This window comes from Phascolarctos cinereus, unplaced genomic scaffold, assembly GCF_003287225.1.
Source record: "Phascolarctos cinereus isolate Bilbo 61053 unplaced genomic scaffold, phaCin_HiC Scaffold_4;HRSCAF=312, whole genome shotgun sequence".
Lineage (NCBI taxonomy): Eukaryota > Metazoa > Chordata > Mammalia > Diprotodontia > Phascolarctidae > Phascolarctos > Phascolarctos cinereus.
The window spans coordinates 362,912,200-362,935,593 of record NW_027555847.1 but is presented as its reverse complement, the minus strand read 5'-3'; the positions used below and the strand labels follow the sequence as shown (position 1 = coordinate 362,935,593).

Here is a 23,394-nt window from a genome sequence, read left to right as displayed (position 1 = left end):
ATTTGCAGTCACTAAATAGTGTTCCATACTGTTGTACCATAGTCTGCATAGATACCACTATTATAGAGGATGCAGATTGTTTCCAGATTTTTTAATACTGTTTTTAAAACATACCTTTTGCCCTACTTAAATACATTTATAAGGCTGCCATGTCTGTGTTTTAACCAGAATGTAATATTTTTCATGTCCAAAACGAGGATATATACTGTAACAATCTCTAGCACCTCACTTGTCCCAGCAGTGGAGTCCCAAAGTAATTTTTCTCTCTTTAATAGCTTTGTCACTAGCAGATAGTTGCTAAACCTCATTATCAGACTAGGAAAAAACTTGCTGATGTCTGTTTCTTGGAAGTGGGAGAGAGCTCTTGAAGCAAAGCGTGTAGACCAACAAAAACATTGTACCTGTTTTCCTAAAACCTATAGTGTAGTGGAAAGAGTATTGACCTTGGAGTCTGGAAAGTTCTAAAGTTGAGCCTTGGTTAAATTTATCTCTCTCTGCTTCAATTTTCTATCTGTAAAATGGGCTAAATAATAATTCTGCCACCTACCTCACAGCATTGTTGTTATTATCAAATGACATAATATATTTCATTATCATAAAGCACTATATCAACAGAAATTGACGCTTCACATTAAAAAATACTTCCTTTGAGAGTATCAGATCTGTTTTTCCCTCTTTCAATTATTTTCTTTTTTAAAGTTCATTACTCTTATTAATATTTATTCAAAATAAAAAGGGCAAAAGGAACCCTTATACCTACATAGCTAAATTGTTTTGATTTGTGGGCAAGACACAATCTTTAGTAATGTCATTTTACGACATAGAACCTTTCTATGAGATAATCGAAACGATTATTCTAAACATATGCTCTCTTATGTTTCTAAAGTGCTTCATGATCTTTCAGAATGCTTTTGGTCAGTCAATAAACGTTTATTGCTTACTATATTCTGGGCGTTGTGGATGTAAAAAGCTGTAAAAGATAGTCCCTGCCCCAAAGAAGTTCACAATGTAATGGGAGAGAAGATAGAATTTCTGCTTTGGAGTGGAAAAAAGGAAACATACATTTATTAATCTCCTATTATGTGCCAGGCCCTGTATTAAATACTTTATAAATATTAGCTCATTTGATCCTCACAACAGCCCTAAGAAGTAGGTAGTCTTATCTGCATTTTATAGTCGAGGAAACTGAGATAAATAGAGGTTAAGAGACTTGCCCAGAGTCACACAGCTAGAAAGTGTCTGTAGCTGTAGTTGAACTCAGATATTCCTCACTCCAGGCCCAGCATTTTATCCACTTTACCACCTAGCTTGCGGAAACAAGCTCACTGCAATTCTGGGAAGTAGAGATTGATTTTGTTTATTTTGTTCACATCAGCTAATTGAATTTCAAAGAAGTTTATGTCGTTTGACCAGTTAAATTGGTGAAGCTGAGTGCAGATCGCAGGTCTTTTAACTTCTTGTCTAGAGAGGCAGCATGTAATTGTGGATAGAATACTATCTTTGGAGTCAGGAAGACTTTAATTCAAATCTTTGACTGAATTTGAGACCCTGAGTAAGTCACCTTCCTCAGCCTCAGAATCTTTGCATAAAAAATAGGAATAATAATAGCACCTATACACAGGGATTGCTGTGAGAAGCAAATGAATTCATAAAGTATGTTACCGACCTTAATGTGCTCTATAAATGAGCATTCCTATTATTATTACACCATGGCACTATATGAGAGAAACAGACAGGTATTTTATCCTGCTGTGCGTGTGTAAGATGCTAGAATTTGCTTGGATGCCCGAAATGTAACAATGTGCTGGCACTTGACCCAACCTTGAAAATTTTCTGATGTGGTCAAGTAAGGACCTTAGACTTGTAAGTTTAAAAGGATTTTAAAGATCACCTCATCTAACCCCGTCATTTTACAAATGAAGAAAATAAGATTCAGAGAAATCACACTGACTTGCCTAAGAGCATGATCGGAATCTGGGCTAGTGTTCACACTCTTTCAGCATCCATTATACCAATATCTTCTTTTGGGAGCATATTGTAACTTTTATTGTTTTATATCATAATTGAGTTTTTTTTTTTCATTTTGCCTAAATTCAACTATTATGCAATTGTAATTGATGGATATGTGGCATTATCAAGCATAATAGTGAAGTATTCAGCTTGAGAGATGGAAAAATTATGAAATACTATATTGAAATCTGTTAATACTTGTTAACTTCCTTCTCAAGGATCATTTGGGGAAGTAGCTTATGAATAACAGAAGGATGAAACGTTAGCAATCATTTTGTCAAATGACGGCAACTATTCTTGCACTTATTCTACCTTTCCTGGCTTGGTTTAAAGTCTGAATCATGCATTCTTATTGACTATCTTGTGGGGAGATTATCACATGGGTTTGTGTTCTGGGTTGGCATCACAGGCTTACCCATTTCAAAGATAGCCAATTATTTCAGGAACATCATTTAATTTAAAGGAGTTAGACTCTCCAGCTTCATTTCACATCATTAGGAATATTGAGCATTTTATTAAAGGTCAGTGTTTCCAACTATCCTTTGATTTCATGCACTTTAAAATACTATATAAATATGGATTGTTATTTGTTATTCTCCGGGGGGGGGAGGGGAGAAGTCCATAAGTAACATTGTCTCATTGACTAGTCTTGTGGCTAGATTACTGAACCAGGCATCCTTAATTCATCTTCCGGTTCTGATAAAGTCAGTCAAGTGTCATAAAAAGAGTACTTGTCGTGGAATTTCAGAATCTGGGGATTTGAGTCTAAGCTCTAAGACTTCCTAAACGTGTGACTGTGGGCAAGCCATTTCATCTCCTTATCTGTAAAGTGGAGATGATTATAATCATGTTTCTTAACCTTACAATGGTGCCCAAAGTGCTGTTAATCTCACAGCCATTTGAACTCTTAGTAGTTGTTACCACTATTGTTACAGCTGCCCAAGCTATTCAAGTTACTGTATTTTTGTGCAAATTCATTTCATCAACAAACTCATTATAACTTTCACTAATCATTTAATGGATCCTTTGTGACTAGAGGCAGATCACTTCACCTCTTTTAGTTTCTTCATCTGTAAAATGAGTTGAGGGTGGACTCAATGACATCAGAGGTCCATTCCAGCTCTAAATCTTTCGTCTCATGATCACATATCCTTTGCCAGGCTATCAAAAGGACTAAAAAAACTCCCTCATAATTCAAAAAGAGTTTTATGAGAGCATATCACATTGCCTTTCCTTCTCCAATGCAGTGCTTTAGAGGAAAAGATGCCCAGCCAACAAATAATTTTATCAGTGCGACTCAGCCAGTTTTTGCTTTACTCCACTTAGCTAAAAACATTTTCAATGTGATTGATCCAGTAGGTTAAGACTCTACCACCTGTACATGCTGTGCGCTTAGTTAAGTCAGAATACATTCAAATTAATATGCCCACTAAAAAATAAAGTAGGGCTGCCATAGTTTACAAGAATCACGTCTACTAATCCTCATTATGTGTATCGTCCTTCTTTAGGAAGAATTTACAAGATCAAAATTTGCTGTGGTCCACAGAGTTATTCTTTTGGATCGAATTCCTTTTTGTCCCAACAGTTTCTGTCAGGACTAGAGAACAAGGCAGTGAAATTTTAAAGCTTTAATACTTAATGGTTTTCAACAGGTGACAGAGGATGAAGTTTACATGGATACTCTTCATTTTCATGCAATGTCATTGCTCTTATCATTGTCAAAATAGTTTTCACTGGATCTGTAATCTTACCATGTGTTAGCTGCCCCATGGGGCAAATTAATTCCCATTTGGAACATACTATATAGTACATAAAGTGAAATCTGTGACCTCTTATAAAATGTTGCCGAAGTTACATGGCAGAACCCCCTTTTAATAGGATGCTATTTCCAGCAAGTACACTATGGTCACCCACCCACATGACACCAGCTTTCTGCATGCTGTTTTGCCAAAGCTTTTAGATTCTAAACTTAATATCAAAGCGAAAGAGATTAGAGTCATCAAAGAAAGAACTTGGATTACAAATATCTTTATTCTTTTTCCTTTTAAGATTAACAAGCATTTATTTTCTCTCACCCTTTTGTCCTCCTATACCCATTAAAAAAAGAATAAAAACCTTTAAACAAATATGTGTGTAGTTAAGCAAAACATTCCTATAATGATCACGTCCAGAAGTGTTTATGTCTCATTCTGTTTCATGAGCCCGTCACCTTTCTGGCAGAAATCAGGTAGCATGCTTCCATTATTGGCCCTCCACAATCTCGGTCATTGCATTGTTCAGAGTTCTTAAATCTTTCCAACTTGTTTGTCTTCACATTATTGCTCTTGGTCCTGCTCGCTTCAGTCTGCATCAGTTCATATAAGTCTTCTCAGGTACAAACATGTGAATAAAGAGGTCAGAAGAGCATCTATTCAAGTAAACGGTGGTCTAAGAGAAGTCCCTAATCAGGGAAGATAATAGTGAAAGATCAATCTCTTCTTCCAGCTTTATATGCAAAATAGCACAGGTATCATTTTGTTCTTCAGACCTGCCAAACCTTCCAAAGTTTTTTATGTACTTGTTTTCACTAGTCCTGTCCCACCAGAGAGGAGTACTTAAGCAGCTTATACAGGATACATTCTTCACATCTAGAACCATGGATTTAAGAGAAAAACTCTACTCAGATTTCCTTAGATCAGTCTCTCTTCTCAAACTGCTAAATAATTTCAACCTGTGGCAGCATCAAACCTTGAGAAATCCGAATCATGGCAGAGAAACCTTTTTCTGCTCTTTTCTATCCTTGCTTATACATTTGTGACTTTGTGTATAATCCTGGGAAAAGAGCCCTAAAATACAGTCAGTGTTGGAGGGGCTAGCGAAAGGCTGACACACTAATATCTTGTTGGTGGAGTTATGGATTAGTCTGACCATTCTGGAAGGAAGTTGGAATTGTGCTAATAAGTAATTAAAAATTCCATGTCCTTTGACTCAGAGATCCCATGGCCAGGAATATATGTCCCAAGAAGGTAAAAGACAGAAATAAAAGTCATACATAATACCAAAATGTTTATAGTGGCACTTTTCACAGTAGCAAAGAATTAGAAAATGAGCCCCTTTTTGTTAAATAAATACTTTCTTTTCTCTAAAAGGTTTTGTGTATTTAGGAGGTTCAGAAGGTAGAATTTTGGATTAATTTGAGAAGGATGAAGGGAACATTCCTATTGCAGTTATTTGGGGATATGTATTCTCTAAAGAAGAACTAGTCAGACACTAAGGCATTGCTTTAATCAAAGATGACATTTGTATTTTATTAGATTCTTTTGAAAAATTGTTCATGACCTCAATAGACTTTTATGACCAAGCAGTCTTTTATTATTATCATTTCCAGAGCAGTGGCTGTGTATATTCAATAGATTTTAGGGCCTACAAACTATGCTCTTTCTTGTACTTGGTTCCTATAGTTGTAATCACGTAGTGATATTGCATACCTACGGGATAAGTGACTGGCAGCTTTATGTTTTGAAGATAATCCCTTTTAAAAGTTCTCCTATGGGTTTTTTCCTAAAAATAATGTTAACATGCTATGTTAAAGGGAAAGGATTCTCAAGGTGGAAATGACTTTATAAAGCTGTTCACAGAATTATTGCAAAGCATAAAATAATGCTGGTTTCTTGCATAAACAGCCATCAGTGGCCTATGTACATACTACGCCGGGCCTCCCTTCAGGCTGGGAAGAAAGGAAAGATGCTAAGGGACGTACATACTATGTCAATCATAACAATCGAACTACAACTTGGACTCGGCCCATTATGCAGGTATGAAGACTCTGTCCAACTTACAGTGGCAGGCAATAGAATTTGAAAATATGGCCCATTTTATTGTTTTTCAAAATTCATCCATTCTACCAGAGTCATGAAAAAAGTTACATTCCACCAAATATGGTATAGATTTGAGTACAGTGTTTGCCTGCAGAAACATTTCTTCTTTAGTGCCCAAGAAGAAATATAATTGGGTATATTTTTAGAATTTTAGAAGGAGATTTTTCAAAATAATAATAGTCCATTATAATGTGTTGCTAACATCTTTTTTGGTAGCTGAAGATAGTTTTGATTCTGGGGAAATGATTCACTTATATTCGCCTTGATAGTATTCCCCTGCCCCTTCTCCCCATTATTATTATGTTTAATTATTTTCTCTAAGATTTAAATATGTCAGACCTTTCATTGTTGTTATTGTTGTTGCTGTTGTGGTTGTTTGGGGGTTGCACAGCCTAATCAGAGACAGAAGAAGATCCTCACATTTAGCTAACTTGTTTTTGCCTCTAAAATAGCTTGCCGAAGATGGTGCATCTGGATCAGCTTCCAACAGTAACAACCATCTAAGTGAGCCCCAGATCCGCCGGCCTCGTAGCCTCAGTTCGCCCACAGTAACTTTATCTGCGCCGCTGGAGGTGAGAAGTCTGTCTCATCTAACCAAGGATCACTTCTCTCCCGTGACTTCTCTCTCATTCTTTCTCTCGTCTCTTAACTCTGACTCCAGTTTGCAGCCCCCTTCTCCCTTTCTCCATGGTCTGTTGTTTCCCTTCATAGCAAAGGTGTTCTTCTTGCAGCTTTTCTACATGCTTCTCTGTTTTGCCTAGCAACATCCTTTGATTCCTGTCACTTAATTCTCATACTCATTTTGCTGGGCTCTTGGTGAGTTGTGAGTTTTTCCATCTTGGTTGGGACCTCTGCCATCATTACTGTGTTTTCCTACTATCTACTGTGGACTCTCACCTAATTTCATTTTATAAACCTTCCAAAGGCTTCTGTTTGAGCTTTACAGTGTAGTTGTTGCTTTCATCACTAGGAAAGGTTGGGATTGTCATTGTATCTGCATTCATGTTTTTGAAGCAAAGATTCTGGCATAGGTATTGGTTGTTCATATAGTCTACAAATCATGGCTGGGCATTCAGCTTGTGCTATCATTTGTGTTGTTTACAACATTGTTTCTTAGGTATCATGATTGTCATAAGAAAATAAATGAGTGGAAAAAACAATCCTTTCAAGGCCTTGAACAGTTACAGTATTGGGAGAATAATTGTGTGTCACTTAAATCAAGGGATTCTTGATGCCTCATGCTTAAATTGTATGCAGACGATGAAAAAAAACCACATCATATAATAGAACAAGCTTCCTCAAAACTAGAGCTTAATTCTTAAAGTTCATGTTTATTATGTTGCACAAAAGCCACAAGACAGTAAAGTGTTTTCCTCCAATAAACAAGTTTTACATTTTGTCCTTGTAAAGATCATAAGCACCTTCCCCGTTAGATTGTGAGCTCTTAAGGGCAGGAACCAACATTCTTTGTGGTCTGTGGAATCCTCACTGAGCTTAGCACAAAAACCCTATATTTCATTTGTGCTAAATAACTAATTGGTGGAGTTTATATTTGGAAGCATTCATTGATAGCCATGGAGAAATACTAAATTAACAAATATTAAAGTGAGGTTGAAAAAAGTGAGTTAAGGCAAATGTATAGATAGGAATAAATATTATTACTAAAAATATATGCCTACTTTTCATTCTTCTCCAGTGAGAAGCTTTCCATAAGCCCACTTGGGCTTATCTAAAATGGCAATGGAGGAGTTCTAATGGATATCATTATTCCATAGGGTGCCAAGGATTCACCCATACGTCGAGCTGTGAAGGACACTCTTTCCAATCCACAATCCCCACAGCCATCACCTTACAACTCTCCAAAACCACAGCACAAAGTTACGCAGAGCTTCCTTCCACCTGGCTGGGAAATGCGGATAGCTCCAAATGGCCGTCCATTCTTCATTGATCATAATACAAAGACTACCACATGGGTATGGTGAATTTGGTCTTTTTGCTTTTACTTTACTTGTTTTTATTTACCTACAGTTTATCTAAAGTATATCAGTCAGATAAAGATATTTTCTTCTTAAGATCTTTTATTGTTTTTTCCTTATTCTATTAATCTTCATATTGAAAACAAACAAATTGATTTAGTGAGCCTGAGTGATTCTCTGACTTTTGACTTGGGCTGTATTTAGGTCTGCCTGTTTCAATATTGCTGAAGGTTTAATCTTTTTAATATCAAAAGACATCTTAAAAATCACGTGGGTATTTTTCAATTAAATCTAAGATTCTGTGCCCAAAAACTGAGTTAGTGCATCGTCTTTGAAACTGGCATTTTTGCATTGAATACGACTTCCAGATTTAGATTGGGTGCTAAGTTTTGTCATTTCTCATTTCAGAATAAAACTTGCTGTTCCATTCTATTTTTTGAAAAAGACTTATATGTTTAAAAAGGCATGTGTGGCATTCAATCATTTTCAGTCATGTTTGATTCTTCGTTACCCCATTTGGGGTTTTTTTGGCAAAGTTACTGGAGTGGTTTGCCATTTCCTTCTCCAGCTCATTTTATAAGGAGGAAATGGAAGCAAACAGGGTTAAGTGACTTGCCCAAAGTCACACAGCTAGTAAGTTGTCTGAGGTCAGATTTGAATTCAGATCCTCCAATTTCTGCTAGGTTTTGAAATTGCAGTAGGGCTGGCACTCTATTTACTGAGTCACCTAGGGGCAACCTAGCTGCCCTTAAAAAGGGGATGGATGGATAGATAGATAGATAGATAGATAGATATTGTGTCCTTTTAAAAACGACTCAGGATTTAAAACACTACCTGTAAAATCTAGTTTTAAATGTTAGCTCTTAATCCTTTTTTTGTTTGTTTGTTTGCCCAAGGTCACACAGCTGGTGAGTGTTATGTGTCTGAGGTCAGATTTGAACTCAGGTCCTCCTGACTCTGGGCCAGTGCTCTATCCACTGCACCACCTAGCTGCCCCAAAATCTAGTTTTAGTCACTTAGATTCTGCCTCAGTTGTCCTCATCTACAAAATGGCATTGTAGGCCTGTATCATCTTTTTTTTGTTTTTTGTTTTTCTGTTATTTTTAAAGAACAAAAATTGATCAGGTAGTTGAGGTTTAAATTAGGTCTTAAACTCTCTTGAGAAGTTGACTTAATTTTTAACAAATGATGTAAGTGTGTGTGTGTGTGTGTGTGTGTGTGTGTGTGTGTGTGTGTGTGTGTTTGCTCGGTTCTCTGGATAGCTTTCTCCTTATAAATATTTTTACTCACTTGTGTACCTATCTGTGTTAGAAAAAGCAACTTGTAAAATACAATTAAGAATATTGATCTAAAATAAATTATAAGAATTGTAAATACATACATACACACTTATATATACATGTAAAATACTTTGAAATCTCTTTTAAGTAGGCTTTGCAGATAAAGCATTTATTTTTACCAATATTGCAGATTTATGTAATGCCTTTTTCCTACCAAACCTAAAATCTAAAGCAAAGTGAAAAAATACACTTTCTACTGCTATCTTAAAAAAAAACCTCATTATGTGGACAATTCCTTTCATAGTTATAAATAATTTGGACTTTGTTATGTTAACATAACATATGCAGTTTTCTTTTCAGGCTGCGCAGTTCCATTTACTGTTGAACTACTATAATTTCAAAACCTAACTAGAAATTGGAGCTCTAGAAATAGGGGAGAATGTATAAAAAGGGATGGATTAGTATACAGAGCCACTGTGGCCTGCCAATATAAGCTATGATTTTAGTAATTTGAGCTGGCCTAGTAATGAAATCCTCTAACTTTTCACAGACTTTCACATCACTAGCTCAATGTAATTGCTGCTGTGTGGATTTAATTTTAAGTAGCTTGAGCTTTGTTTGTTACATGTATTGGTGCTGAGTGAAGCAGTTTTATCTTCTGTGTCTAGTTTTCTGCCCAGATAGAAATATTTGACATATTTGCTAATTTACACATTTTAAAATAGGTTTTTTGTTTTTGAGAAAGTTGATTTTGTGGTATTGTTTGGACATTTTCTAGTTAACAACTGGCAATTCCACAAGCCTCTTCCCCTCTTGTTTAGAATCAGGAGTATTCCCTGACACAGCTGCATTATGACTTTGAAACAAAAACCTATACACAGGCTCTCACTGTGGATGGACAGGGCTGCCTTGTATGTTTATTTTAACAGGGGTTGTGGGGGTGGAGGGTGCCTGTTGGGAAGATCATTTTCAGGCTGTAGTCTGGTTTTTTTTTTATTTTACAGAGAAAAAGCACAGTTATTCTTATATTTTGACCAATATTATTGGTTAAGAATATTGGGGGAGGGTAGAGAGAATCTCAACTTCCGCATTGTCATGGCCACTGAACTTCTTAAAGATTCAACAGTAACCTGCCAAGAGCAACCAAAACAAAGATGAAACCAAAACTTTACCAGGCAAATTAACTTTCTGTTAGAATATGCAAAACAAAGAAATTCTGCCAATCAGCATAGAATGAAGAGGTGTAAGATAATTGGTATGAAGTATTAAGCATCAGGGGACTGTTGCCTTGTTTTGTAGAATGTGCTCACCTCATTTGTTCATTAGCCTGTGGCTAATGGAGCCCAGATTGAGAGTTCAATGCCCTTTGCAGGCCAGTGATGTCAAAATACAGAGAGCTGAAGTGCCAACCCAGAGATCTCTCACAAAAGCTCGCCAGTACTCACAAAGGTAGAAGACAAAAGAGACTGTAGCCTTCTGCATTCCAGTCCTCATTGTTGCAGTAATAATCATTGGGTTGCCTACTTGTATTATTTCACTGGATACACAGCTGGTGGCCTATTTTCAGAGTATGAAGGACTCCTATCTTTATTAAATTAAATCGATAGTCCCAAACTTATTTATTCTTAAGGACTTTATCTAAAGCACTTGCATTTAGGACGAAGGACATCAGAGAGATCATTTGGTGGCAAAGGCCACATAATTAGAGGGTTTGTAGCCTAACTCTACTGTTTAGTATCTATGGCATAAGCCAATTCACCTCAAGGCCTTAGTTTACATTTAGAAAATGAGAAAGTTGGACTAGATGATATTTGAGGTTCCCTCCAATACTAAATCTTTTTTTTTAGTTTAACCCTTTCATTAAACAAATTAGAAAACTGAGGCCCAGGAAATCCAATCGGCTTACCCTTACTTCACACAAATGGAAAGAAGTAGAGCTAAAACTGGAATTCAGGTCTTCTGACTCCAAATACAATGCTCTTTTCCCTTCAGGATTTTACTCTGTTTGAATCTAAATCAATGAGATGTGGCATATTCAAGACCTAGTCTAGGCATTCTCTTAAATATGGAAGGGATATTTAAGAAGTATTGAATTTTCTTATGTGTGATTATATATTTAGAACCGAGAGAGACTTTTGAGGCCATTAAATCCAACCCTCTTATTTTACAGATAAGTCATTTTACAGGTAAGTTAAATGTCTTAACAGGAGTCACACAGGTAGTAAAATCAGAGATGGGATTTGAACCCATCAGAGGATTCAGAGGGGCAGCTAGGTGGTACAGTGGGTAGAGTGCCAGGCTGGGAGTACAAATCCCGCCTCATCAGTACAAATCCAACCTCAGACACTTCCTAGCTGTGTAATCCTGTGCAAGTCACTTAACCCTGTTTGCTTCAGTTCCTCAACTGTAAAATGAGCCAGAGAATGAAATGGTAATCTACTCCAGTATCTTTGCTAACAAAACCCAGATGGGGTCACAAAGAGTTGGACACGACCAAAAACAACTGAACAACAAAAAGCTTCCCATTGCAGAGCCAATTTTTCTTTCGATTAGCCATGGTTCCCATATCTCATAACTTTTGTAATTATTTCATTATAAAAAGGAAACATTTTTTATGGGTATGAGTGTATACTTATTTACTGCTTTAAAGCATTTATAACTAGTTGGGGAAACAGAGAAAAGAATAGTGAGTGAATAATTTTTATTGTGACAGGTGAGAAAGAAACAAACTCATCATTCCTTTTAATGAGATGATTTTTAAAGTATGCCAAGTCAATAAAAACCTTTCTTCAACCTCATATAGCATTTGTTTGTTATCTCTCGGATGCCTTTCTTATATAATATTATGATCTGTATTTTTATCATATACCCTTACTAGACAATGAACTGCTTGAGGGATGGTGTTGTTTCTTACCTAAATCTTGTATCTACCCAGTCCCTAGCACATTTCTCTACACACATTATGTACTTAATAAATGTTTATTGGATTAATTATTCCATGGTGTTTCCCTACAAAATGAAAGATACAGATGCAAATATTTATGATAAAATAGCCGATTTATGGGCACATATCAATGTTTTTTGCTTTGCTGCTTCTTGAGAAGAGTCTGATAATCATTTCTTTAATTTTATTTCTTCAGCTTTCATTTCTTTGTAGTAGCCACCCCTTTTTGAAAGTATGTGATTAGGGGCAGCTAGGTGGCACAATGGATAGAGCACCGGCTCTGGAGCCAGGAGGACTTGAGTTCAAATGCGGACTCAGATACTTGACACTTATTAGCTGTCTGACCCAGGGCAAGTCACTTAACCCCAATGCCTAGCCAAAAAAAAAAAAAGTACATGATTAGTTGTATTCCTAGAACTTGGGTGGCATTTCTTTATTCCCAGCATCCACTGACTCCATCGGGCTTCATGAATAGTTAACATATGTTGTAGTTAAATACATGATATAGTTAAGTGATTTATTTAGTGGGGAACACTAAGAGTCCAAAACATTAACGTTCTTGCTATAAATTAAACCAGAGGACAAAAGGTAGTTGAAGCTAGGGGCCAGGCTGTCCTTGGAGAGGCAAATAACAGATCTGACAGAGTTGATTTCACCATGAACCCAAAGGCTATAAGAAATGTCATTTAATGGAACACTTCACCATCTTGCCTTGCAGTGTTCATGACAGCATAATTTAAAAGACCACCGTGCAGGTAATTATATAGACTATGTGCCAACAGAGGGTAAAGAATTAGAGAAAGTCTACAAAGAACTTGGCAGGATCCTCCAAAGTCAGTCAGCATATGCCTTAGAACTCAGTATCTTTAATGCAAAGATGAGCATAAAGGAAAACTGAAAAATATGTTGCAAAGTGTGGTTCACAATTATGAAATGAAAGAAGTCAAAGGTGTGTAGACTGCTTAGAAGCCCAAATATTTCAAATATTCTTCAAGAAGACAGTAGGAAGGTTCTAAATGTAGAGAAAGAATATCAAACAATATCGCAAAAATGAAACTAACTGTATCCTAACAGGAAGCTGGTTTAAATAGTTGAATCACCCATTTATGTGCAGTCAGATTAAATTAGAACTGTGGTCCAAATTAACACCAAATCAAAATAAGTGACAGGGATGACAACATATGGCATGAAATGACAAAAGCCCCAGCCTAGACATTCTAGACCTTTCCCCTCAAATGGGAAATGAATAAAACAAATCATGGACCATCACCATTTCCTACAGAAGATTAACTGTTATAAAGTAGCAAGGAGGCAGGAAGAACCCTCAAATTCAATTCAACAAATGTTCTGAGTGTTTATTATGCTAGGCCCTGGGGATAATGATGATGATAATAGCTGACATTTATAGCTAGCACTTGTTACGTGTCAGGCACCATGCTAAGTGCTTCACAAGTATTATCTTATTTGTTCCTCACAATAACCTTGAGAGGTAGGTATTATTATTATCTCCATTTTACAGATGAGGAAACTGAGGCAAATCTAGGTTAATTGACTTGCCTAGGGTCACATAGCTAGGAAGTGTCTGAAGCCAGATTTGAACACTGGTCTTCCTGACTCCAGACTCAGTGCTATCTAGATAACAACAACTTAATTAATTAAAACAGTAGCAAAACAGTCACCAACCTGAAGTAGTTAGCATTCTCTGAATACAACTATGTGTATAAATAAGCAAACATATTGGTAATTTTAGGAGGGAGATAACACTAACAATTAGGGGATCAAAAAAGACTTTGCTTCAGAACACCCCAGCCAGCAAACACTTGTTCTTCTTTGCCAGCCAGAGAGACATGGCAGCAAAGTCCAAACTGGTTGAGAATAAAAACTCATTTTTGCAAAACCTTGAAGAAGGAGGTGTGTAAGTTGGTGAGTAGACTCGTTTCCTAAAACATCCAGGGGAAAAAAAAGGATACTTTCTACCGATTTTGACATTAAGTTAAACCAGGTCATCGCAAGAACATTTACAGATGAAATTGGATAGCATACAATCAGTAAACCAAAATTGGAACCAATTTGTCATTTCCACTGTAACAAACTGTTGTCAGTTACTGACAGTAGAATCACACCTCAGTCTCCTGAGATACTAGGAAATGGACATTGCAGTAAAGAAGGAAGCAGATGGGAAGAAGAGCTAGACCAGGCCAAGCATACACAAAATATTCATGCCGAAGGTGAATTAATTTTGAAAGCATAGAGATTCATTCTCAAGATATCTGCATGAAGAGAAGTTGCTGAACAATTAGGAAAGCTTCTGGATGTTATCATTCCCCCCAAGAAGTGATTGAAAGGAGATGTCAGCAACTAGTGATTCCTAAACATATTTTCTCATCTCTACAGAATTTTTATGAGAATGACCTGAACACACCCAGACACACATATCCTTGACAAAAATTAAGAAAGAAACAAACTTTTATAAATGCTTTCCTATAGCAGATTACATTTTCTTGTGGTCGAATTTTGTCTTTCCTTCTTGAAGAGGACCATGACATCAGGAAGATGACGTTGTGACTTGCAAGTGAACTGGATTTAAGAGAGGTAGCAGTGTGCAAAGTCATCAGCCTCACTTTCTCCTCAAGAACTATGTGCCTCAGATATAGATAAGAATCACTAGAGACTTAAAACAGAAAGATGTATGCTTGTCAAAAGTGTTTTCCACCATCTTGGTGGATGTTCAGTATAGAACCCAAATGGGAAAGGGATGGCTTTTAGATGGGAAGGCCTCCACATCTTCCTCTTTCTAGGAGACACTGTGGTGATGCAGTCACCTCTAGAGTCTTAGAGATGCTCCTCAGTGGAGCTCCTTCAAGGATCTCAAGCATCCTTTAAGACTGAATTCAGAGTCCACTTTCAGAACACACACCCCTTTGGTAGTGTTCTCTTTCTTATGAAATTATCTCATGTGTAGGTGTCTGTCTACATGTTGTTCCTCTGTTCTGCCCCCGATAGATTGTCTGCTTTTGGGAGGAGGTTGGTTTGTTGTTGTTTTTCTGTATATCCCAAGGACATTGCACAGTGTCATGCCCACTTTTATTTTGTAGTCTAAATCTTTGACTCTTTTAGGGAGTCCAACTCTCAGTATGGAAAATCTCTCTGCTATTCTGTAATTCATAGCCTTCCATTGGACACTGAGGTGGTAGAGTGACGTCCCTGGGTATAGTCAGTGATTTAAATTCAGGTCTTTCTGACTTTAAGGCTGTCTCCCTATCAACTATGTCATATTGTCTCTCCCCTTGTGTGTTACAGCTACTCAATAAATGTTTGTTCATTGAATTTACAACCATTCTAAAGAGTCTGGTCTAATAGTCATAACCATTTAATGTAAAGAATACCTCTGGGGGCAGCTAGGTGGCACAGTGGATAGAGCACCGGCCCTGAAGTCAGGAGGATCTGAGTTCAAATCCAGCCTCAGACCAAACACTTGACGCTTACTAGCTATGTGACCCTGGACAAGTTACTTAACCCAGTTGCCTAAAAAAAGAAAAAAAATACCTCTTATCCAGATGTGAAATGCAGGTGGAATATAGAAGCCATTGAATGAGTCTGTCTGTGTATCTATCTATCTCTCTGATATATGTACAAATGTGTGATAAATACGTATATGTAGATGAATGTATACATGTACACATGTGTATATATATGCTCATATACACGTGTGTATCTGACTATATCTGTCCATATACAATGTACATACTTGCCCAGGCTCACAAAGCTAGTAAATGTCTAAGGCCAGATTGGAACTCCAGAAGATAGATACGGGCATTCCTATGCACTGTGACACCTAGCTGCCTTTAAAGGCTAGCTTTGAGTATTTATAGATCATTCATCTAGCAGAGACCTCAGAGGCCCAGCCCTGTTATTTTTCAGATGAGTGAACTGAGGCCTAGGGAGGTTAAGTCACTTGCCTAAATATACAAATGTTTGCTATGTATATGAATGTATATTGTATAAATACATATATATATATGTGTGTGTGTATATATATCTATTTAGATGTATGTGTATATATGTGTATGTATATGTATATGTATATGTATATGTGTATGTATATGTATATGTATATATGACAAATTATATATCTGGAGAGTATCTGGGCCTAGAACAGAATTGGAGGAATAAAGTAGACTGGATTTCATTTGACAAATTTCACAATGTTTTAAACTATCTCAAAGAGTTCCATAAAACCAATCCCCCAGAAGTTCTTTGAACAATGATCTTTTTCAACAGATTCCATGTGGATGTGAATTCTAACACTGATGAATCAAAATTGAAGATCTCCAGAGAGCAGTGGAGAGACATGGTGGCCATGAATAGGTTGCAGGATAGTCCTAAAGGTGTAAATCCATGATAAAAAAAAGAAAGATACTCATAATTTTCGGTGTCATTAAGAATAGAGGCTCAAACCTTATCTCCTGTGATTTGAAAGCTTTCTTCATTCTCTATGGTTTCTTTTCTTAGTTGTAGTCTTTTCAGACTCTCCTGAAAAATTTAATATTTTTTTTAGCTCATATTCTAAAAGTGGAAGAAATTAATATTTAATCTGCAAAACCTGGTCAATCTTCTTTTTAGTATATCATTCCATATTTTAAAAGAGTGATGTAACAATGAGGAAACAGTTCTTGAAACAATCTAGGAACCCAGGCTTTTGGAAGCTAGAGCTGGCGTTCTTTTTAGGAAGCAATAATGTATAAATAAATAAAAACACATCTCTTTGTAACATTTTAGAATAGGAACAATGAATAAAAGGTGTTTATTCAGCACAGGAACAAGGTGCCAAGCATGGTGCAAAGTGCTGGGGATGCAATACAAAGCTGAGGATGTAAGTACAAAAGTCAAGCAAACCCTATTGTTAAGTAGTTCACATCCTAATAGAAGGAGATAGGTCAGATGAAAAGGCCCAGTGGTCCTTCAGATACAGCAGCAAAAGAGATGGGTGTGCTGACTTTATATGTGTAATAGGTGTTTTATTTGTTGCCTCTCAATGGGTGGAGAGGAGTAGAGGGAGGGACAGAATTCAAAAATTGTTTTTAATTTAAAAATAGAGGCAGCTAGGTGGCGCAGTGGATAGAACACCGGCCCTGGAGTCAAGAGGACCTGAGCTCAAATCCAACCTCAGACACGTAACACTAGCTATGTGACCCTGGGCAAGTCATTTAACCCTAATCACCTTGCAAAAAAAAAATTTTTTTAATAAAAAAAAAGAAAAAATAGTTGATATAAACTAGTGTTTGCATGCTGTTGGTGAATAAAGTTTGATTGTTAGCATTGAAAAAAATTAGAAAAAGAAGAGGGAGGGCAATGTTTGTTCTTTAAAATCATTTCATTTGATAAAAACCCTCTCTCTCTCTCTCTCTCTCTCTCTCTCTCTCTCTCTCTCTCTCTCTCTCTCTCTCTCTCTCTCTCTCTCTCTCTCTTTCTCTCTCTCTCTCTTTCTTTCTCTCTTTCTCTCTCTCTCGTGAGGCAATTGGGGTTAAGTGACTTGCCCAGACTCACACAGCTAGTGACTGTTATGTGTTTGAGGCAGGGTTTGAACTCAGGTCCTCCTGACTCTAGGGCCAGTGCTATATCCACTGCACCACCTCACTGCCCCCATATCTCTTTCTGATGTGGAATCATTTGACCAGTCTAAAGAATTTGTTGTTAAGAATTTTCTTTTGAGGAGGGTCTTCAATAACTATGGCTACTGAGGAAGCAGAAGCTACAATGCTTGTTGAGGGATATTTTGGGCCACATCTCCCTAATGGTTTTGGAATCATTAGCCAATAGATCTTGAAGCCACTATGACTCAGAGATCTCAATCAAGCACAAGCATGTATAAGAACCTCTTTTCTGCCAGGTGTATGTGCTGGAGATACAAGTACAATGAATGAAACCATCCCCAATCACAAGGAGTTTCCAACAGGGAAACAAGTGTGTGTGTGTGTGTGTGTGTGTGTGTGTGTGTGTGTGTGTGTGTGCGCGCGCGCATGAGTGTGTGTAGATGTATGAATGTGTGCACATGCATTATATGTGTGCATATACAGAATAAACATAAAGTGAATAAAATACAAGATAGAGTGGGAAGGCACTAGATATTGGAAGGAGGGGGCATCAGGAAAAGCTTCACATAGAAAGTGGTATATTAGCTGTGTTTTGAAGTAAGAAAATTCTGTAAGGTGAAAGTGAGGAATGTGTACTTTCCAGTCATGGAGAATGGCCAGTGGAGAGACATAGAGATGGAGGTCATAGTGTTGTGTATGTGAGGAACAGAACGTAGGCCAGTGTGGCAAGACTGGAGAAGGTGGGAGAGGGAGTAATGTACATAGAGTGAGTCTGAAAAAAGAAGTTAAGACGAGATTTTTTGAAGGGCTTTAAAAACAGTTTTATCTTCCTAGGGATTTGATCCTAGAGGCAATGGGGAGACACTTTGGGCCTTTCCACATTTTGGCTTGGCTTCCTTGTAGGGAGGGAAATGAAATCTGTAGAAGTACTCTTTCCCTTAGTAAGAGAATTCCCCGTTATCCCAGATTCTTCAGTGGGAAGGAAACTTCCAGGACATTTTGCCCAACAATGTACCTAGCCAGAAATTCCCTCTATAATATACCCAGCAAATTATCTGCTGGAAGACCTTTAATGAGGAGGAGGGACCTGTTACTTCACAGGGCAGCACAATCTAGTTTTGGACAGTTTTAATTGTTAGGAGATTTTTCCCTTATCTTGTCCACTCGTTGCAGTTTCCATTCATTCTCCCTAGTTCTGCCCCTCTGGAACCAAGAACAGGTTTGATACTTCTTCCATATGATAGCACTTCATTGTAAGGTAGTGAGAAGAGCACTGGCTGCAGAGCCAGAATTTGGGGGTTCGGATCTCACCTGCATATGCGACCTTGGGCAAGTCACCTAACCTCCCTAGGCAGTTCACTCACCTGAAAAATAACAGGGCTGGGCCTCTGAGGTCTCTGCTAGATGAATGATCTATAAATACTCAAAGCTAGCCTTTAAAGGCAGCTAGGTGTCACAGTGGATAGAAGTGCCAGTATCTTCTGGAGTTCCAATCTGGCCTTAGACATTTACTAGCTTTGTGACCCTGGGCAAGTCACTTACCCTGTTTGCCTCAGTTTCCTCATCTGTAAAATTAGCTGGGGAAGGAAATGGCAAACCACTCCAGTATGGTTGCTGAGAAAGCCCCAAGTGGGGTCACAAAGAGTTGGACATGATGGAACAATGACAACAAGCCTTAGATGGCGAAGGGGTTTTCCTTGATGGAAGTTTTTTTTAATTAATTTATTTTGATTTATCAACAATTGCTTCCATAAGCTTTTGTGTTTTAAATTTTTCTCCCCCTACTTCCCTGCCTCCCTCCCCAAAATGGTGTGCAATCAGGCTCTACATATACGTTCCTATTAAACATATTTTCACATTGGTCATGTTGTATGTAAGAGTTAGAACCAATAAGAGGAACCACAAGAAAGGGAAAACAAAACAAAACAGAAGAAAAAAATAGCGAATAGTATGCTTTGATCTGCATTCAGACTCCATAGTTCTTTCTCGGGGTGTGGATAACATTTTCCATCATGAGACCTTTGGAGATGTCTTAGATCCTTGCATTGCTGAGAAGAGCTAAATCTAACAACGTTAGTCATCGCACAACATGGCTGTTAATGTGTACAATGTTCTCTGGTTCTGCTCACTTCACTCAGCATCCCTTGATGGGAGTTTTTTAAGAAGAAACTGTATGAGTTGATCTGAGCTGTTGTCAAGGAGGTTCCTGTTCAGGTATGGATTCTATTAGACAATGCATCGGGATCCAGCCACTCTAAAATTCCATGATTATGTGAATTCCTCCTCCTCCTCTGCCTGCTCATTTAGACTAGGCAGGAATAAGTTGTTCCAAAATACTGATGCTACCTTGCACATTGTAAGTGAATAAATCAAATAAGTGATGCTCAGTTTATTTAAGGACTGCCAGGTATCAGGCACCGTGATATGTACATAAAATACAGAGACAAAAGTGAAACAATGCCTACTCTCAAAGAACTTACATTCTAATAGGACAGACAGATGTACGTAGATAATGTGTACAAAATGAATAGGAGGTAGTTTGGGAAGAGAATACATAGTGGGGAGGGTGGAATCAGGAAAGGTTTTCTGTGGCACTTGAGCTGAGTTTTGAAGAATATCAAGGATTCTGAGACAGAAATGAGAATGAATCCCATCCTAGCGGAATATGATAGAAGCTGGAGATAGAAGATGAAATATTTTGTGTGTGAAACAGGGACCTAAAGGTGAGGAAGAGGAGAGATTCTCCATCCCATTCCCAAACAGGGATGATGCAGCACTGATACAAAATATACCTTCATTACCCTGGACTTCATATCCCCAAATAGGAACGGCCAGTGACCACGTCCAAGTAATGCTTTGCCCTGTTCATTAACGTAAACTTCCTTTCACATTCTCATTCCAGGAAGATCCACGACTGAAATTTCCAGTACATTTGCGCTCAAAGGCATCTTTGAATCCTAATGATCTGGGTCCTCTTCCTGTGAGTGTTGGTTCTACTAACTAGAATAAGTATCCTTTTCATGTTCCTTTAAACACATGCATTGCTCTCATTCTTCCCCCAGCCTACTCTTCTCCGGTGCTATTTATTTTTTGGTCTTCATTCTTAACAGAATTCAGTGTCTAGCTGTGATCTGTCTCTAGAAGTCGTGTGACAGGATTAGAATTATAGTACATGTACCCCAGTGTAGCTGAAAAGACATTCCAGAATTAGCCAGCCACTTGTGAAAAGGTAGGCTTCCCTAGGTCTTTGTAAGCAGATTGTACAAAAAGACAGTCTCCCCTGCAGCTGAGGGCTTCTTTTGTTCAGCAACAGCTTCCTTCCATCTACAGCCTTGATTAAATCATTGGAACAAACTTATGGAAAGCAGTTGGGGAAAGGGTACGCATAAGAAGTAATTAAGGAAGGTTTCTTGAATTATGTAATTATGTAATGTAATTATGTAAATTAGCCTGCAGATATTTAAAGGGTTTTTAACCTTTGGTGCATGTTTATAGATTTAGCTTATTATTTTGTTCTCTTTTGGAGCCTGAGTGGGAGTTGCACTATATACTACTCTAAATTAGATTTGGAATGATGCCTTCAACATGCCCCCCTCCATCTCCCCACAACTGAAGAAAGCCACCCCTTACTGAGAGACAAATGTTTTCCGAAAACTGTGTTCTTATAACCAATAGATGCTGCTATGGTGTTTTCCAAGCTAAATGAACACTTAAAAAATTCTTCTTGGGAGCTAGCACTCTTATCTCATTGGCCAAGCATGAGGTCAGAAAAGTTCTAGGGCCTAAGCTGGATTTGAAGTGTTAGAGTTCATTAGACAAGTAACCCCAGATACAACTTTTCTGTAGTATTTTGCTAATTCCCTTTTACAGTAGTCTTTTTTTTTTCTTGGTGAGGCAATTGGGGTTAAGTGACTTGCCCGGAGTCACGCAGCTAGTAAATGTTATGTGTCTGAGGCCAAATTTAAACTCCTGACTCTGGGGCCGGTGCTCTATACACTGTTCTACCTAGCTGCCTCTGGTTTTTTTTTTTTTTAAAGAACAAGCATAGATCCTGATTTTTCCAACTTTGTGTGATCTCAAGTCCATTGCATTAAGCCTAGTGAGCAGATGATGCTTTCTTTTAGAAATACCAATTATCTAATTGAATCCTTTCATATGTCATTCATTGGTTCTTATGCAAAATATCACTTTACCAGGCCAAGAGAATAAGGATATGTTGGAATTGAGAATGGATGCTGGTAGACAGATGGGGGTTTTTTATTTTATTTTTTTAGGAGGTTCAGGATTGGGAGGACTGCCAACTAATATTTATTTTGTCTTTTCTTTTTGACTAGCCCGGTTGGGAAGAAAGGATACACTTGGATGGCCGAACTTTTTATATAGATCATAGTAAGTAATCTCTATTGATAAAATGTTTCAATTTAGACAAAAGAGAGGTAAGTTAAATATTATAGCAAGAGCTTTATGACTTTACTCTTCATTTAGGAAGCCAGGTGTTGATATGTGGAGAAAATGATACCAGAGACTTAGTGCCCTCCTACGGTATCGTATATTGACCAAAAGCTTGTGGTTAATTGGCTCATCGGCTTTGTTCCCACTTGGATCTTGTGAAGCATTAACAATTTTATCATTTATTGATTTATTTGAATTTTGTTGTTTGTTGATGACTCCATGGCTTATGTGCATTTAATATATTAAAATACGCCATAGTAATAGAAAATAAGATTAGAAATGATTTCACCACAAGTGTCTGTGTAAGCAGTGAGAGAAAAGGAGTATAGTTGAGTTTAAATGAAATCACTGCCTTAAACATTCTTGTGACATATTGCTATTTCTGACCTTATTTTCTATTTATAGCATGTTTTTTCTTGCACCCATTGTTAAGCTATATCTAGTTCTGTTACTGAAGTCCTAGTGTAAATGTAGACTTTTGTTATAGTATATTAGATTACTTATGTGATTTTTCATTTGAACTTAAAATTAAACTAATAAAAAAAGTGCTCTTGGCCCATGGCCTTTTTTTTTTTTAATTTTTTTTATTTGGTGAGGAGTCAGTCCTTTTTATGAGATAATCTTCACAAATTCCTTATTGTCTCTGAGGGGGAAAAAACTGACAAAGGAGAAAATGGATTAAATACAAAATTTGAAGTCTTCTAGCAAGTAGATAATTTTTGGTTTCCATTTTTAAGCACACATTTTCTTACCTGGAAAAAGGATGTCAAATATAGTTTTAGTGTAAAATCAAATACAGGGGATTTTTTTAAATGTAAATAGAAAGCTCCCTTTTTTTTGTGTTTTCCCAGCTGAGATGGTATTTCACCACTTGTAGTATCATCAAGGAATTTATTGGTCTATGGATAAGCCAAAAGTGCCTTTATTTAATATCTGGATGAAACCAACAAAGATCAAGAATTCTAAAATTCTGAAAACTGAAGTTTTAATTAAATTATAACTTTTAACTATTGATATTTTGGTTCAAATTGGATATCTGAAGTTTTTAAATTTTATTTTGTTGTTTTTATTTAGATGTAGGTACAAATGTTGATTTTTCTCATTTTCCAGAATTGTACAGTGAAGCTAAAACTTTTACCATGAAATTATAAATGTTTTATTAAAAAAGTGAATGTTCACCCCACACACACATCCCTATATCCTTCTAAAAATGTATTCATTTGTGATTTAATGGTTGACAGAATTTGATATAAGCTCATCTTTGCTAGCCTGGCTGGCTTC

General features: G+C 37.2%; 1 protein-coding gene across 7 annotated transcripts in view; it reads left to right on the top strand.

Annotated features, from left to right (window-relative positions):
- NEDD4L (NEDD4 like E3 ubiquitin protein ligase) overlaps positions 1 to 23,394 on the top strand; it is a 453,729-nt gene that overhangs the window by 382,062 nt on the left and 48,273 nt on the right. For all 7 annotated transcript variants that reach the window (XM_078153241.1, XM_020994788.2, XM_020994798.2 and 4 more), the window contains 5 exons: positions 5,673 to 5,804; positions 6,320 to 6,439; positions 7,643 to 7,840; positions 20,564 to 20,641; positions 21,996 to 22,050. In XM_078153241.1, the coding sequence (XP_078009367.1) occupies positions 5,673 to 5,804; positions 6,320 to 6,439; positions 7,643 to 7,840; positions 20,564 to 20,641; positions 21,996 to 22,050 (583 nt within the window). The remainder of the gene's footprint in view (positions 1 to 5,672; positions 5,805 to 6,319; positions 6,440 to 7,642; positions 7,841 to 20,563; positions 20,642 to 21,995; positions 22,051 to 23,394) is intronic.